This window comes from Pseudochaenichthys georgianus, chromosome 14, assembly GCF_902827115.2.
Source record: "Pseudochaenichthys georgianus chromosome 14, fPseGeo1.2, whole genome shotgun sequence".
Classification (NCBI taxonomy): Eukaryota; Metazoa; Chordata; class Actinopteri; order Perciformes; family Channichthyidae; genus Pseudochaenichthys; species Pseudochaenichthys georgianus.
In genome coordinates this window covers 39,891,614-39,907,997 of record NC_047516.1, presented here as the reverse complement: position 1 = coordinate 39,907,997, position 16,384 = coordinate 39,891,614, and the positions used below count along the sequence as shown (strand labels likewise).

Sequence of the window (16,384 nt, the reverse complement as noted above, 5' to 3'; positions counted from 1 at the left end):
GGGGAGATGTGATTAGTGAGTAAACAAACAAACGGTAAAGGGCAGAAAGTCTGATGCACATTTGATCATCTTGAATAACTTATAATGACAGGAACAGTTTTCAGAGCTGTGCTTCGTTGACAGAAGTCCAGCCATGCGTCACGCCTCTTTTAAACATCACTGTTGGCTGAAATAGTCTCCGGAGAATACATCAGTGTACCCTCGGTTATAGCTCCTCCAAAGACACTCCTCTCTCCTCTACATCTTTGTACCCTTGGTTATAGCTCCTTCAGATAGACTCCTCTCTCCTCTGCATCAGTGGACCCTCGGTTATACAGTAGCTCCTCCAAAGACACTCCTCTCTCCTCTAAATCAGTGTATCCTCGGTTACGGCTCCTCCAGACAGCCTCCTCGATAATCGATCCTCAACGAGCCTTTAGAGAAATTTGTTTTCCTTCGAGATGGCGCGCCAACATCCGTTTCCGGGTCACTGCCGGAGGGCCTGGGAGTCTGGGATGCGAAAATTAGAGAAATGACTCCCGGCTCATCTGCTTGACGCTGGGACGACCGGCTGCCCTCCCCGACAGGTGCACGGACGCGAGGGCCCGCTCATCACTGCGCGCACAAGTGCGACCGCAGTTTTAATTATTATTATTATTATTATTATTATAATAAGAGTCTATATGCAAGTTATTGGAATATGATATATCAAATAAATAGCTAAATAATTTCGAAGTAGCAGCCAGATGAATATTATGGATGTTCTTTCAACAGTTCAGGTGTTTAACAGTCTTATTGCCTGTGGGATGAAACTGTCTCTGAATCTGGTGGTTTTTGTCCGGATGCTGCGGTACCGCCTGCCAGACGGCAGCAGACAGCACAGTTTGTGGCTGGGGTGATGGGGGTCTTTCATAATCCTGTGGGCTTTCTTCCTGAGCTGCTGGGAGTAAAGGTCCTCCATGGATGGCAGCTCCGTCCTGGTGATTTTCTGTGCAGTTTTCACCACCCTCTGTAAAGCCTTACGAAGATTCTAATGCAGTGAGTGTGATACAGCAGTGATAACATATTACTCTCTCTAGACCAGGGTTGGGGAACCTCCGGCCTCCGGGCCGTATACGGTCCGCGAGACCATTTGATACGGCCCTTGAGGTAATTCATAAACACACAGAGAGAAAAAAAACACAACACAAGCGTAACGTGTCATCACGTGGTGTAGTGCTGCTAGAGTGCACCGGAATGCCACCCAGCATGGATGTATAATAAGAACCGCTACAGCAAAAATTGCAGTACGCATAAAGAGCCGTACACATGCCGCAGTTTTTGCGTGGCTGTGTCTTTAGTTGTAAGCGCAGTTCATGGGCTGTGCTGTTCATCTGTCATACTGATCATACAATAACGCCAAAATAATATGCTACATTACAGTACAATTTCTTCTGGGTCTTGTGTGTCATTCAAGCTCGGCTCTGTGTGTGTTGCACAAGCGTATTTTGTGTGAGCGAGCGAGAGAGAGAGCGGTACCGGGGATTGTTGTTATTAGCATCTGGTTAGCTAGCTAACAAATATAATAAGCTTTTTCTACAATCAGGTGGAAGAAAGCTCTCGCCTGTCAGACTGAGAGGCTGATAACCTCAGCTCAGTGAGGTAAAGGAACACATTTTATATGATCATTATAGTTATAAAAAAATAAGAGAATAAATGAAAAACAGGTATAAAATACTATGACAGTAAAAAAAAGTTGTAATTAATAAACAAGAATACAGTTTAAAAGGAAAGTGATTTGTAAAATATCCATAAAGAAAAAGTAAATCTGTTAACAGTTCTGTTTCATATGCAGTGTAAGAACAAGTTTTTAGAGAGTACTTGTCAATGGACAAGTGAGTTTGGCAATTTACTTGTCCGAATGAATGTTTCACTTGTCCATAGCTATACTTTGTGCATGCTGCACCTATTTTAAATAGTATTAAATATCAACATAAAGAATACAAGAATCTGGGTTACTGTAACTAAGGTAACACTTTATTGTTTATTTGTTCATATTTGGCAAGAAACATGCTATACAAGAATCTTCCTCTTGGGGCCACTGAAATCTTCTTCTTCGGCATCGTATTTTCGTTTTAACGGTACTACTACTTTTATCAATACCGCTTATCGATCTGAATCTAATCCGCCCTAACTATAAGCTTTATCAAAAAGGAAGGTCTTAAGCGCACTCTTAAAAACGGATAGGGTGTCTGCCGCCCGAACACAAACTGGAAGCTGATTCCACAAATGTGGAGCTTGATAACAAAAGGCTCTGGCTCCCATTGTACTTTTAGAGACTCTAGGAACAACCAACAACCCTGCATTCTTGGAACGCAATGCCCTAGTACAGTGTTTCTCAAAATGGGGGGCGCAGAGGCATGACAGGGGGGTGCGAGACACCAGGAGGAAAAATGGTTTAAAAAAAAAAAAAAATCATAATTTGAAAGATTATTGATTGGAAAAGAATATGTTACAGTACAAGTACGTCTGGGTCTCTGTGTTTCATTCAAGCTCGGCTCTGTGTGTGTGAAACGAGCCATTTTGTGTGCGTGCGCGAGCGAGAGAGAGAGAGCGCATCGGTACCGGAGATCGTTGTTGTTAGCTTCTGGTGCTAGCGAGCTAGTGGCCGGGTCTCAAACGTTTTGGTCACGATTATTGTAAAGAATTATTTCTGAGGCACACGTTTATATGATCATACAGTTATAAAAAAATAAGAGAATAAATAAAAAACAGGTATGAAATACTATATAATAATAATAATGCATTTTATTTATGGGCGCCTTTCAAAGCTCTCAAGGACACCTTACAGAACATAATTAAAAACAAGCAACAAAGAAGATCACACAGTAATACAAGACTTAAAAACAACAATCAGTTTAGAACAATTATTAAGATATTGAATATGTCAGTTTAAAAACGTGTGTTTTCAGGCTGGATTTGAAGGTTGAGAGTGAGTCCATATTGCGGATGTCTTGTGGGAGAGAGTTCCAGAGACGGGGGGCAGAGTGGTTGAAGGCTCTTGACCCCATGGTGGTCAGGCGGGCAGAAGGTACAGTGAGTTGGAAGGCAGAGGAGGATCGGAGAGTACGAGAGGGAGTGTACGTGTGAAGGAGTTCAGAGAGATATGGAGGTGCAAGAGTGTGAAGGGCCTTGAAGGTGAGGAGCAACACTTTAAAATCTATGCGGTATTTAACGGGGAGCCAATGGAGTTGTTGGAAAACCGGAGTGATATGATTAATGGAAGGAGTTCTGGTAATGATACGGGCGGCTGAGTTTTGGACCAGTTGGAGCTTACGCAGGGATTTGTGAGGAAGTCCAGAGAGGATGGAGTTGCAATAATCAATACGGGATGTAACGAGGGCGTGGATGAGGATGGCGGTGCTGTTGGGTGTAAGTGATGGGCGGAGGTGGTTAATAGTGCGGAGGTGGAAGTAGGCAGATCGAGTGATGTTGTTGATGTGAGCTTCAAATGATAAGGTGCTGTCAAGGATGACACCCAGACTCTTAACTATATGACAGTAAAAAAATAATAAAGTTTGAAAGGGGAGTGATTTGTAAAATATCCATAAAGAAATAGTAAATATGTTTACGGTTCTGTTTCAAATGGGTGTTGAGAGATGTATCCATAGATCTCTTCATTTTGCTCTCAAAGTGCACCAGATTGATGCTTTTAACTTCAATATTTAAAAAAAAAAAAATCCCAGTGGAGCATGCCCCCGGACCGCCCTATGTTAGGTCCACTCTATAAAAACAGCACTTTACCCCTGTTTACACCTATATGCAGTGAGCTGATTATCGAGCCTTCATTGTAACTGTCGCGGACACACTGTGTATTTGCGTGGGGATTGTTGCAGTAGAAAATTCCACTGTAGCCCGGTACATTAATGGAAAACCCTAAATGTTTGAGCACCCCCTATAAAACGTCAAGCTACCCCACAGCACCCCCAAAAGAAATCTCTGGCGCCGCCACTGAGCCTGCAACCCCGTTTTGAAGAAATGTGCAGTGCAAAACAGGCTCATTGCAGCCACTATAAGCAGTGTTGGGTGTAACGCGTTACAAAAGTAACGGAGTTACAGTAATATATTACTTTTTGCTGTAACGAAGTAATGTAACGCATTACTAATGAAATGTGGGTAATATATTACCCGTTACAATGCTCAGTAATGCAGTTACAACACATTTTAACCCGAAATTAAATGGTGTTTTGTTTTTTAACAATGTACTAACATAGCGAGACATTCCGACACCAGACAAATTGTGCAGGTAGATTAGTAAACCTGGTGTTTACTCTTCAGGCTTCGCGCCGGGATCTTCGGGGCAGTAGAATCAGAATGGTATGCAGTGCACCCTCTATTCAAAAAAGAGAACGGTGCGAAAAATACTAACAACAAATTGTGTCAGGTGCGCGTGACCTGCTCCGCAGCGCGTGCATCATTTCCAAAGTGCTTCCACAGCAGTGACACACATCTGTGGATAATCATTTATACGAACATGGTTAAAGCAACCATCACTAAACGCCAGCAACACTGCATCTACTGCAGACCGTAGCAACAGGTCGGATGGGGACATCACGTTACCCTCCGTTGTGGACACTAGCTTACTCCCGCCTGACTCGCCCCCGGAGCAGCAGTCTTTGTTGCCCGAAACTACGCCGCCCCTCTGCGGCCCGCAGGTGCCAGCCAGGATACCACGGCAAACCAGAGCCTGCCCAGGTATATCTAAACAAGTACCCGCCTGTACAGTGGGGTTAGGTGGTCATTTTGCAGCTTGTGGTATACAAATAGACAAGGGCTAGAATATGTGAAAATAGTGCCATATTCTGCCATGCCTGTAGAAATGTTGGGTCAAAAATAATGCATACAATAGCACAGATGCCTTCACCACGAATGGCTACAAAACTATCTCATATCCCATATCTCATAAGCAAGCTAATGTTGCAGCTGAAATGATCTCCAGGTCACACATTCAACCTCACATGATGTGATACCAGTTTTCAAGGACAGTAAATGTTCTCTTCCCAGAGTATATGATGGGACCAAGGTGATGTTTAGTAGGCTACATGGTTTTAATAATACTTTTGCTTTTCAATGTTTGCCATTTCAAACCATGAGCTGGTTCAAATAATATTTGCCTTGATTTACAAAATGTTCTCATTTGTTTTATCAGTACAGTTTTGAAGCTTTTGTGCTTTTCTTTGTCACAGTCCACTTTGGACTATATGAAATATTTCAGGATTGCACTAAAAGTGCACTCACTTGAAATGTTCTCACTTGCTTGGTTTCAAAACATAACAAAGGCCATAATCTGTTCATTGGGACCATCAATGATATTTTTCATTGCTGTTGCCGGCCACTATTGCTCATGTAAACATACTACTGCTGTAATCTCAGATTCACCCCGAGTCATTTTGTTCTGGAACCGGGCCTGTATGGCCATATGCTAAACACACTACAGAGCCCATTCCGTGTCCTGTTAGTGTTCACTTCCTCTCGGCCTTCTTCTGGTGATTTATCTGACGTCCAGCGCTCCGTCTTTTAACCTCTTTTCCTTTCTCTTTCTTGATCCTTCTTAGCAACCTTCGTTATAGTCCTTGACAGTGGTCTGTACTGTATTAACAACGTGTCACATGTTAAGAATTTACAATCAGAATCGAGTATTCAACTAACCCGTGTAATACAAGTTGTTAGTAGCCTAAGGGCCTACACAGTTGTTATGCTAAACCACATCGCCCTTCATTGGATGTATAATGAGCTGCACTAAACTACATTTTAGCATTTACAATACCTAGCCAATCTTTTGCGGTTATTTTGGTGAAAGTAACTAGAAAAGTAACTAAAGTAGTGTAACTCATTACATTTCAGAGACAGTAATTTTGTAATGTAACTTATTACTTTCAAAAGAGAGTAATAAGTAATATGTAATATATTACATCTTGGAAGTAACTTGCCCAACACTGACTATAAGACACACTTTTTGGCCAAATATCAGCATTTTCTTTCTTTTCATTTCTTTGCACAGATTTGCAAAGTATTATAACTTATTGTTCTAGCAAAGGGATTGCACAATTGTATTATGTATTTCTTTTTTGACCACACAGACGTATGGAGCATTGTTTTATTATCACTGTTCTAGCAAAGGAATGCACACGTTCATATTGATGTATTTTAATAAATGTTAACTTGGCCCATTACGTGACTATTTGTGTTGGGGGGGCCCGACTTTGTTTTTTCTGACAGAAAAAGTTTGAGAACCACTGCCCTAATAGGACAAGAGGGTATAATGAGTTCTTTAAGGTAAGATGGCGCCTGCCCATTAAGGGCTTTGTAGGCGAGAAGAAGATTTTTTAATTCTATCCTGTGTTCTATAGGGAGCCAGTGTAAGGCAGCCAGAACAGGAGTAATGTGGTCCCTTTTCCTAACTCTGGTTAGTACACGAGCTGCAGCATTTTGAATCAGCTGAAGCCACTTAACTGACTTCTTGGTACTCCCTGATAATAAAGAGTTACAATAATCCAGCCTTGAAGTAACAAATGGTTGGACTGGTTTCTCTGCATCATTTTGAGGCAAGATATGCCTGATTTTTGCAATGTTACGTAGTTGGAAGTAGGCGGTCCTTGAAATTGATTTTATGTGGGCGTTAAAGGATAAATCCTGATCAAATATAACACCAAGATTCCTTACAGTCTCACTGGAGGCCAAATTAATGCCATCCATAGTGAGTATATCTTTAGATCATTTGTTTCGTAGATTCTTTGGGCCGAGTACAATAACTTCAGTTTTGGTCGTGTTTAACATCAAAAAGTTTAAGGTCATCCACGTTTTTAAGTCCTTGAGGCAGTCTTGCATTTTATTTAGATGATTAATTTCATCAGGCTTGATTGATAAATATAGTTGAGTATCATCCGCATAACAATGAAAGTTTACAGAATGATTCCTTATAATATTGCCTAACGGAAGCATATATAATGTGAACAAAATAGGTCCGAGCACTGAGCCCTGTGGCACTCCATGGCTAACTTTGGTTTGCGTGGAAGATTCATCATTAACACGTACAAACTGAGAGCATCCTAAAGCAGTTCCCTGTATGCCAACTAAGTGCTCTAGTCTTTGTAATAAGATATCATGGTCGATAGTATCAAATGCAGCACTGAGATCGAGCAAAACAAGAATAGAGACAAGTCCCTTGTCTGAGGCTATTAGAATGTCATTTGTGACTTTAACCAGAACTGTCTCTCTGCTATGATGTGTTCTAAAGTGTTAGGAGATTTAAATGATAACTTGGCCGCATTTCCAAATCCCCCCGCGTCCCTAAACATAGCTGTTATCTTACATGAAGGGAATCCAGAGCATACACTTAACCGTTAAACAATAATCCACTTTAATGGTAATATACAATCAATACAGTACAAATTACATACAGTTCTGTGGGATCCCACATTTACCTGATACTCACGTGAGCCAGCCAGCCAGCCAGCCAGCCAGAGGAGAAAGAGGCCGAACACAGCGGGATTTCTGTCTATATCCCTCACTGACCCAAGGAGGAGTTATCTGCGCCTCCCTTCCAGACCAGTGATTGGCTGCCCAAATTATCATCAACACCCCACATCAGGGATGACTGTATGTTAACTCCTGACCTTCCCCCTCTTCCTGTGTCCTCTAAAAACCACATGTTAGCAGGCCCAAAACCAGCCCAGTTTTCTACACAAACCATTTTCAAGCTTCTTCACAGTTTGCATGAATACATACAAATATTTCCTTACAAAAGCCAGACTGAACATCTTCAAATAAATCATTGTTTTTTAAGTAATCACACAACTGTTTTGCGACCGCTTTCTCAACATTTTTTTAGAGGAACGGAAGATTAGAAATAGGTCTATAGTTGGCTAAAACCTCTGGATCGAGGTTGTGCTTTTTAAGAAGCGGTTTTATCACTGCTACTTTGAATGTTTGTGGAACATAGCCTGATAATAAAGACATATTCATAATATGTAATAAACAAGTGTTAATTAATGGAAAAATGTCCTTTAACAGCTTAGTTGGAATCAGGTCTAAGATACACGTTGATGGTTTAGAAGAGGGGCATCCAACTAAAATTCAACGAGGTCCAGTTAGAGAAAATGTCCCCATGCAAAGGTCCGGACATCAAAATGTCTAACTTGCTTCATGAATTAGTGTGATATATATTGAAGTAGCTGTAGCTTTATCAACGTCTGCATGTAATCAACAACTGAATGCCAATCAAATAAAGTACAATTCAAAAACAACTATTTATTGTCAATTAACATTGAACTCTACAGATATACAGTAAATACTGTGGATATGTGCAATGTTCCTCTCGGGCTGCATTTAAAAATAAAATAGAGAAAATAAATAAAATAGCTTTTGAAAATATGTGCATCTTAAAAGTGCTTAATTTTAGATAAATAAAATAAAGTGTAGCAGCTTGAGTTTTCCTTTTTCTTTGTTAACCGTTTCACATCATGACTTAACAGTTTCAGACGATTATAGAACAAGTCTTTACACATCATAACAAGTGAACAGTTTTAAAGTTTCTCTTTCTTTCCCTCTTATATTGCAGTCCATCACTCACTTTTTTTAAATTCAGTGCGAGAATTGAGCTTGAGCTTGTCCTGCCAGGAGTTTGTAAATCTGGGCTGAAATGGTGTCAGGGCCATTCTCACACACATGCAGGTGCTCATTGGTTACAGTGATGCAAACACAGGTATGGTGAAAAAAGAGAGAACTATTCGAAGCAGAAAAAAACTGCGTAATATACCATCTGAAAAAGGCCTGTGCTATAATGCACTATATGACAAATGCCGTGGGGAAGAGGGAGAGATGTGGCTTCAGCTGACTACTTTGCCACCACAACAGACCTATGGTCTAGCCCAGGGGTGCCCAACCAGTCGATCGCGAGATGTGTCTAAAAATAGAACAACAATATTCTGTTTTATCGTTAATGTCCTGTAACATAATCTTCCTGTGCCAGAATAATGCTCTTGAACGCATCAAAGCTTTGTGATTGGCCGGCGTCACCCCATGTGTCGGGGCGTGGCTGAGGGTCTTCAGTACAGGTGGCTTGTCACCTGCCTGCGCTCATCTCTGAAACCAGACCATTTAAACAGGCTGGTGTTTCTTGCAAAAAATCTTTAAGAGATGACATGAGCAGCCCTACCAGCATTTGCCATGGTGGCCTAAACATTTTTATTTGGTCTTAAATTGTAGTTCAACATTTATTTCCTGTTACTTCTGGACCATGACGGTTGGCCAGCCTTCAACGTTTAACTGAGTGGAATATGTTGAATATGTTTTACCAAAATGTTGGCTCTATGTTAAGGAGTGTTCAGTAGGTTGTGACAGTGCACTGCAACATATTTGATGTAATTTATTTTGGTCTAATTTATTTGTATTTATCATATTAATAATATATGTTTAGTATGGTTTTGGAAGTGCGCTCCAACATATTTGTTGATCTTGTTTATTGGTAAAATATTATTTGTTTTAAAGTTCAATAAATGGTCAATGAATAATCGTCAAAATAATCGTGATATCAATTATTGACCCAAATAATCGTGATTATGATTTCTGCCATAATCGCACAGCCCTATCCCATTGTATTTACTATTTATAGTATGTTAGCTTTGTGTGTAACATTTGTCTACTTAGAACTTGATGGATTAGGTACATTTCGAAAATGATAATGTTGTGAGTATATGGAAATGAGACCATGATTACAGCTGCAAAGGCATTTACAGCTGTTGGGTAGACGTCTGGACGTCCAATTACTACACCCAGCACTTAATGATTTTTTAACCCATGTTTTGAAAACAGAACTGATGCCTGACAGCAGGATTATCTGATCAATCACTGGTGTTTCTTTGAGGAGTTTGCTTGATCTGGGTTCACATTGGTTTCCTCACACCCTGAAGACACAACGAGTATAAGGATTATGTTCATGAGATTACAACATTGTTATTGCTATTTTTTTTTCCTTTATTGGTCTGGTACCAGTAGTGAAGAAGCGGTAAAATAATAAAGCAACTATAATGTGAGAAATATATATATTAATGGTGCACGATAATTATCGGCCCGATAATTATTGGTCCGATATTAGGAATTATGACGTCATCCCGATAAACCCGATAACAGTATTAATAGCCCCGATAATATACAATATATTTTTTGGGTAAAAAAAAGAAAAAAATCCTGCGGTGTGGGTGGGTTGGGATGAGGGGCGCTTGTTTTTCCCTTGGCTCCTCCCGTTTTGCCAGTACTGTGGTATTAGTGGTTTAGGAAGAGGGGAGTTTTTCACAAATCCAGCGCTCCCTAACTCATGCCTGGCTGTGACGTAAATGGTGTGCGGACGTGAAGCCAGGACAGTAAACAAACATGTCGTCGGTACTGTGCTCTGCTGCAGAAACTCTCCTCTCTACTCTCTCATCCTCTCTGGACTCTCTCTGTCCTCTCACATCTCGGCAGGCTCGTCAGTCCCCTCCTGCTCCCTGGCTAAATGACGCACTGCGTGCTAATAGAACCGTCCTTCAAGCAGCAGAGCGGAAACGGTGGAAATCCAAACACCATGACGACCTCCTAACCTATCAGGCTCTCCTCTCCTCTTTCTCTGCTTCGATCTCTCAGGCAAAAAGCACTTTCTTTCAAGATAAGATCCAATCTTCCTATTCCAATCCTAAAAAACTATTTTCCATCTTCTCCTCCCTCTTGGACCCCCCCAAAGCCCCTTCCCCCTCCTCCCTCTTGGACCCTCCCAAAGCCCCTTCCCCCTCCTCACTTCTGTCCAGCGACTTTGTTAACCACTTTGAAAAAAGGTTGATGATATTCGCTCTTCTTTTTCTGACTCACCTTTACTCACCGCTGGGTCACCAGACCCTCCTTTCACCCACACACTGACCTCCTTTTCCCCTCTCTCGCCAAGTGAGGTTCTTACCCTCATTACCTCTGCCCGCCCTACCACCTGTCCTCTGGACCCTATCCCTTCAAACCTCCTTCAGACTATCGCTCCTGATATTCTACCGTTTCTCACCCATTTCATCAACACTTCTCTAACTTCTGGTCACTTTCCAAACAGTCTCAAGGAGGCAAGAGTAAACCCTCTCCTAAAGAAACCCACTCTCGACCCGTCTGACGTTATAAACTACAGGCCTGTCTCTCTCCTCCCGTTCCTGTCTAAAACACTTGAACGCGCTGTCTTTAAACAACTCTCCTGTTATCTCCATCAGAACAACCTTCTGGATCCGCACCAGTCTGGTTTCAAGGCAGGTCACTCCACAGAAACTGCCCTCCTTGCTGTCACAGAGGAACTGCACACTGCTAAAGCAGCCTCCCTCTCCTCTGTCATCATCCTGTTGGACCTGTCTGCTGCATTCGACACGGTGAACCATCAGATCCTCCTTCGCACTCTCCAAGAACTTGGAGTCTCAGGCTCTGCACTTTCCCTCCTCACCTCATACCTCAAAGACCGTACCACTACCTACAGGGTAACTTGGAGAGGGTCGGAGTCCGACCCTTGTCAATTAACTACAGGGGTCCCTCAGGGCTCTGTTCTTGGTCCCCTCCTCTTCTCCTTGTACACAAACTCGCTCTGATCTGTCATTAGCCTGCATGGTTTTTCATACCACTGTTACGCTGACAACACCCAATTAATTCTGTCCTTTCCCCGCTCAGAGACCCAGGTCGTCGCACGCATCTCTGCTTGTCCAGCTGACATCTCTCAGTGGATGTCTGCTCATCACCTCAAGCTCAACCTTGACAAGACTGAACTGCTTTTCCTTCCGGGAAAAGATTGTCCCACTCTTGACCTGACTATCAACATCGGCACCTCTGTTGTTTCCCCGACTCAGACTGCAAGGAATCTGGGTGTGACCCTAGATAACAACCTGTCCTTCACTGCAAACATCGCTGCTACAACCCGTTGCTGCAGATACACGCTTTACAACATCAGGAAGATACGTCCCCAGCTGACCCAGAAAGCGACACAGGTTCTGGTCCAGGCTCTCGTCATCTCACGCCTAGACTGCTGCAACTCCCTCCTGGCTGGTCTACCTGCATGTGCCATCCGACCTCTGCAGCTCATCCAGAATGCAGCGGCTCGTCTGGTCTTCAACCTTCCTAAATTCTCCCACACCACGCCGCTCCTCCGCTCCCTCCACTGGTTTCCGGTAACTGCTAGAATCCACTTCAAGACAATGGTACTTGCGTACCATGCTGCGAATGGATCTGGCCCTTCCTACATCCAGGACATGGTTAAACCGTACACCCCAGCACGTGCACTCCGCTCTGCATCAACAAAACGGCTCAATGCACCCTCGCTGCGAAGGGGACCCAAGTTCCCATCAGCAAAAACATGTGGGTTTGCTATCCTGGCTCCAAGATGGTGGAATGAGCTCCCATTGACATCAGGACAGCAGAAAGCTTACACACCTTCCGTCGCAGACTGAAAACTCATCTCTTTCGACTCTACCTCGAGCGATAGAACTACTAACAAAGCACTTATATACCAATAAAGGACTGGCTTATCTAAAGCCAGTTGAGTAGCACTTGAAATATTTTTGCTCTATGAAACCTGATGTACTTATATGATTCTGTTTTCTTCAAGTTTGTATTGTGTTAGTCGAACGCACTTATTGTAAGTCGCTTTGGATAAAAGCGTCAGCTAAATGCAATGTAATGTAATGGGACTATTTCAAAGTTTCAGAGTTAGATAGTTGGCTTGCTATTTGTATTAACAAATGCAATGCAGAAGTTCCACGAGGAGGGAAAAGGCAACGAGCTATAATACTTCCAACCTGATTAGTCACCTGAAACATCGCCATCGCTACGATGGTGTGTTAAAAGCGTACGAAGACGCCTGCGCTGCTAAACTAGTGGTGAATCCAAAGCCAGCTGCAAAGGCACCGGGGCTTTTACCTATCGACGAGGCTTTTGAAAAAGGCAAGAAGTTTGCCAGAGACGACCCCAGGGCTAGTTTTGTTCATAGTAGTAATGCTCATGTCATTTGCTCACTACTAGTCTTTTTGTTACCACCAGGTGTGCAAAAACTACAGGTACATTTAATATATATATATTAGGGCTGGGCGATTTTTTCGGTTTTCACGATTAATTTGCATTTTTACTTTCCTACGGTTTGTGAAATGGCTGAACCGAAAAATCGCGATTTTAAAACATTTCTAGACTCCGCAGATTTGTTTTGCTTTAAGGGACTCCGTAGTAGCTTACTCTCTCACTTTCCAGAACGAGCACAAAACTCAGCCACATTGCCTGTGACTACCCGATCTGCAGCTCTGCCCGATCTGCTGTTGTTATGCTGTGTTCGTTGTTGAGCATAACAGAGGACTCAGACATTGTACATTACATATATAACTAAACACACCTTTTCTCCTCCTTATCTCTTTCATGACTTTTCATTTAATATGGTTTTGAACGCTGTAATCAATACTCAAGACAGGAAAAACTTCACGGCTGGTTTCATTTCTGGTAGTTGTTGTCTCATGCTACCCACGTCTGTAAACAAACGTATTCAAATAAACTGTACCTTCATTTAATATTCAGCAATAATAATATCTCGACGTCTATACAGTAGTTGTAGTGTTGAAATCAGTAGATTTCGGTGTGCAACACTCCGTGTCATATCGCTACTAAATTCACCTCTATAGTAAATGGTATATTAGCCACATGCTAAATGCTAACCGGAGATGAAGGATTTTCAGAATAAAAGCTTAAAGGTCACATGTCATGCTTGTCCGGTTAGTACCCGTCCCTTTGTGTGTTATGAAGGTTTTTATGCATGTAAACGGTGTGCAGAGTCAAAACCCTCAAAGTACACCCTGTAGGGAGTACAACTCTAAAACAGAAAATACCTCCCCAAAACGCCTCGTTGGAGATACGTCACTGTCCATTTGATTCTTCCGGGTACATCATGTCGTCCCCGGAACGAAATGGACCAATCCGTGGAGCCGTTACGTTACGTCCGCGGAGCCGTTACGTTAAGCCCCCGCTGATTGGTCCAAATTGACCAATCCACGGACTTCCTCACACACTCAGTGCATGCAGCTCTGCTGATCTCTCCTCCCTGGCTGCAGGCTGATAACAGACAATTGGGATCGCGGCGAAATTCTCTCTGCAGACCCATTCTCACAGCGTTTATCAACCTTTTTCTTCTCAATATCAAGCCACACTTATTGTTTTTACTTCGGCTGTGACTTTGTGTGTGCTCAGGGTGAGTTTGGCTGTGTTTCGCTTTGTATCGCTAAACAAGGAAATCACACCTCCGCGGAGCTCAGCGCGATTCACAACATCCCGATTGGTCCCGACCAATCGGAGCACACTGTGCTCACAGGGAGGGGGGGGGGGGGCAAGAGCTGCAACGAGCCGTTTAGTGGAGAGAGTGAATACACATACTTTACAGAGATGCTGTTTGAGAAACCAATGTGAGTTTGGAAAATTGCACAGTATAAATCTATTCTAGTAGACCTCAACAATGGAATTATGATCAGTGGAAATGGCCATGACATGGGACCTTTAACAACTGCGCACGAGAACTTCTGGTTTTTCAGTATAAAACGGCATTTAAACTGACGGTATGTTTAAGGTACTTTATGCCATCAAAAACATTGATTTTAATTTATAACACTGCGCATGTGCAGAGCTGCAGATCGGGTAGTCACATAGCCTACTACAATCACATTTACCGCTTCACCGACAGATGTACCATAAAAATGTCCACGAACACAGATGAAGAACTCATTCCTAAAAAAGGTGCTACTTCAGTTGTATGGAAGTGGTTCGGGTACAAGCGGTCATACATAGAACAAACAACTGTTCTGTGTGAGGTCTGTAGAAAGACAACTTCCTAGAAAGTTAAAGGGATGTTATTTTGTTTGAAGGTATTTTTTAATTATTCATTTCATTATCATTATTTATTATTTGTTGTATTTCATTTTACAAGTTTTTTCAGGGATGGCCTACAAGAGATTTTTTTTTCAGTTTGATTTAAAAGAAATGTTGCACATTAATGACAGAGAAGTGCCGTGGTGCTGTTTTTATTTAATTTTTTTTATTCTTGAACAACTGATTTGTTCACATAGGCCTAGACTACTTGGTAATCTCATTTATTTGTATTGTGTTAATAAAGAAAATATGTATTTAAATTTTGCCTTGGTCTGGTTTGTTTCGAAAAAAACTGAAAAAATCGAGGTTTAAATCGAAAATTGTCCATTAGTTAGAAAAAAAATCGAGATTTTATTTTTAGGCCAAATCGCCCAGCCCTAATATATATATATATTATTATCGGTTATTGGTATCGGTCTTGAGAAGCAGGAAGTTATCGGTATCGGTTTCAAAAAACCAATATCGTGTATCCCTAATATGTATATAGAATACATTTATACACCTAACATTTATGCAAAAACCTTGCATGCTTTCAGAAAGGTAGCTCTCAAAAGCAAACATAAATTTGGTATTCACATTTACATGCAGAATTGTACCTCATTTGTATGTTTGTACACTTTTTGTAGCATTGACTCAGGTTTAACTGCTATCAACATCAAATAACTTGTATTAAATTGATGAGTTAACTCATGTTAGATCTTTATCTCCACAGATATCCAGGAGTTTTATGAAGTGACACTGCTAAACACACAGAAGAGCTGTGACCAAAAGCTGGAAGAGGTCAACCACATGGCCGACAAGTGGGAGAGGAGTGTGTCAATACAGAACTCTGAGCCTGCACACTCTGTCTGTCCAGTGGAGGAGGTGAGTCTCTAACCCCTATTCCACAAGGCTGGTTCTGAGCTGGTGCCCAATTGTGAACCACTTTTTTGTATAACCTCTGCACTAGCGCCGACTCTTGGCCCCGAAAACTGTTTCCTATTTGAAACCAACAATTTACTGGGCTGGGCCCGAGAACCGCATACGTAAGGAGATTATGACGGAGGTCAGGGCGAGAGAGGCAGAATCAGTAGTGTTGATATTGCATAGTGACTGTTGTTTTTATACTGGCTATCCCGAGTAATCAATGCAGAGGCTACAGTTGTTGTCATGTCAGAATATCACAAGTAAGATCATAGTAAAAAATATGGCAGTAAAATATGCAGATAGTAAACACCTTATGCCATAACGAAAGCAACAAATAAATACTCATTCAAAGCATTTATGTATATAATTAATATACCCTGTTAATGTTCTGCCACAGGAAGTTATATATAATGTGAAATGCGTTCCTATGAATAGTGAGACTGGCTTTGGTGGCTATGCAAACATCATCTATGTAATACAATACAGAATACACGCCTCTGCGCCGAGAACATGGCTGCATTGTCTTTGGCTCCTCTCCAACTTTGCCTTTCATTGTTTGTTTACTTTTTGTCGT

At 41.9% G+C, this 16,384-nt stretch overlaps 1 protein-coding gene across 3 annotated transcripts in view; it reads left to right on the top strand.

The window, feature by feature from the left end:
• Positions 1 to 16,384, top strand: part of dlg2 (discs, large homolog 2 (Drosophila)) — a 407,394-nt gene that overhangs the window by 51,005 nt on the left and 340,005 nt on the right. For all 3 annotated transcript variants that reach the window (XM_034098934.2, XM_034098932.1, XM_034098935.1), the window contains one exon: positions 15,617 to 15,768. In XM_034098934.2, the coding sequence (XP_033954825.1) occupies positions 15,617 to 15,768 (152 nt within the window). The remainder of the gene's footprint in view (positions 1 to 15,616; positions 15,769 to 16,384) is intronic.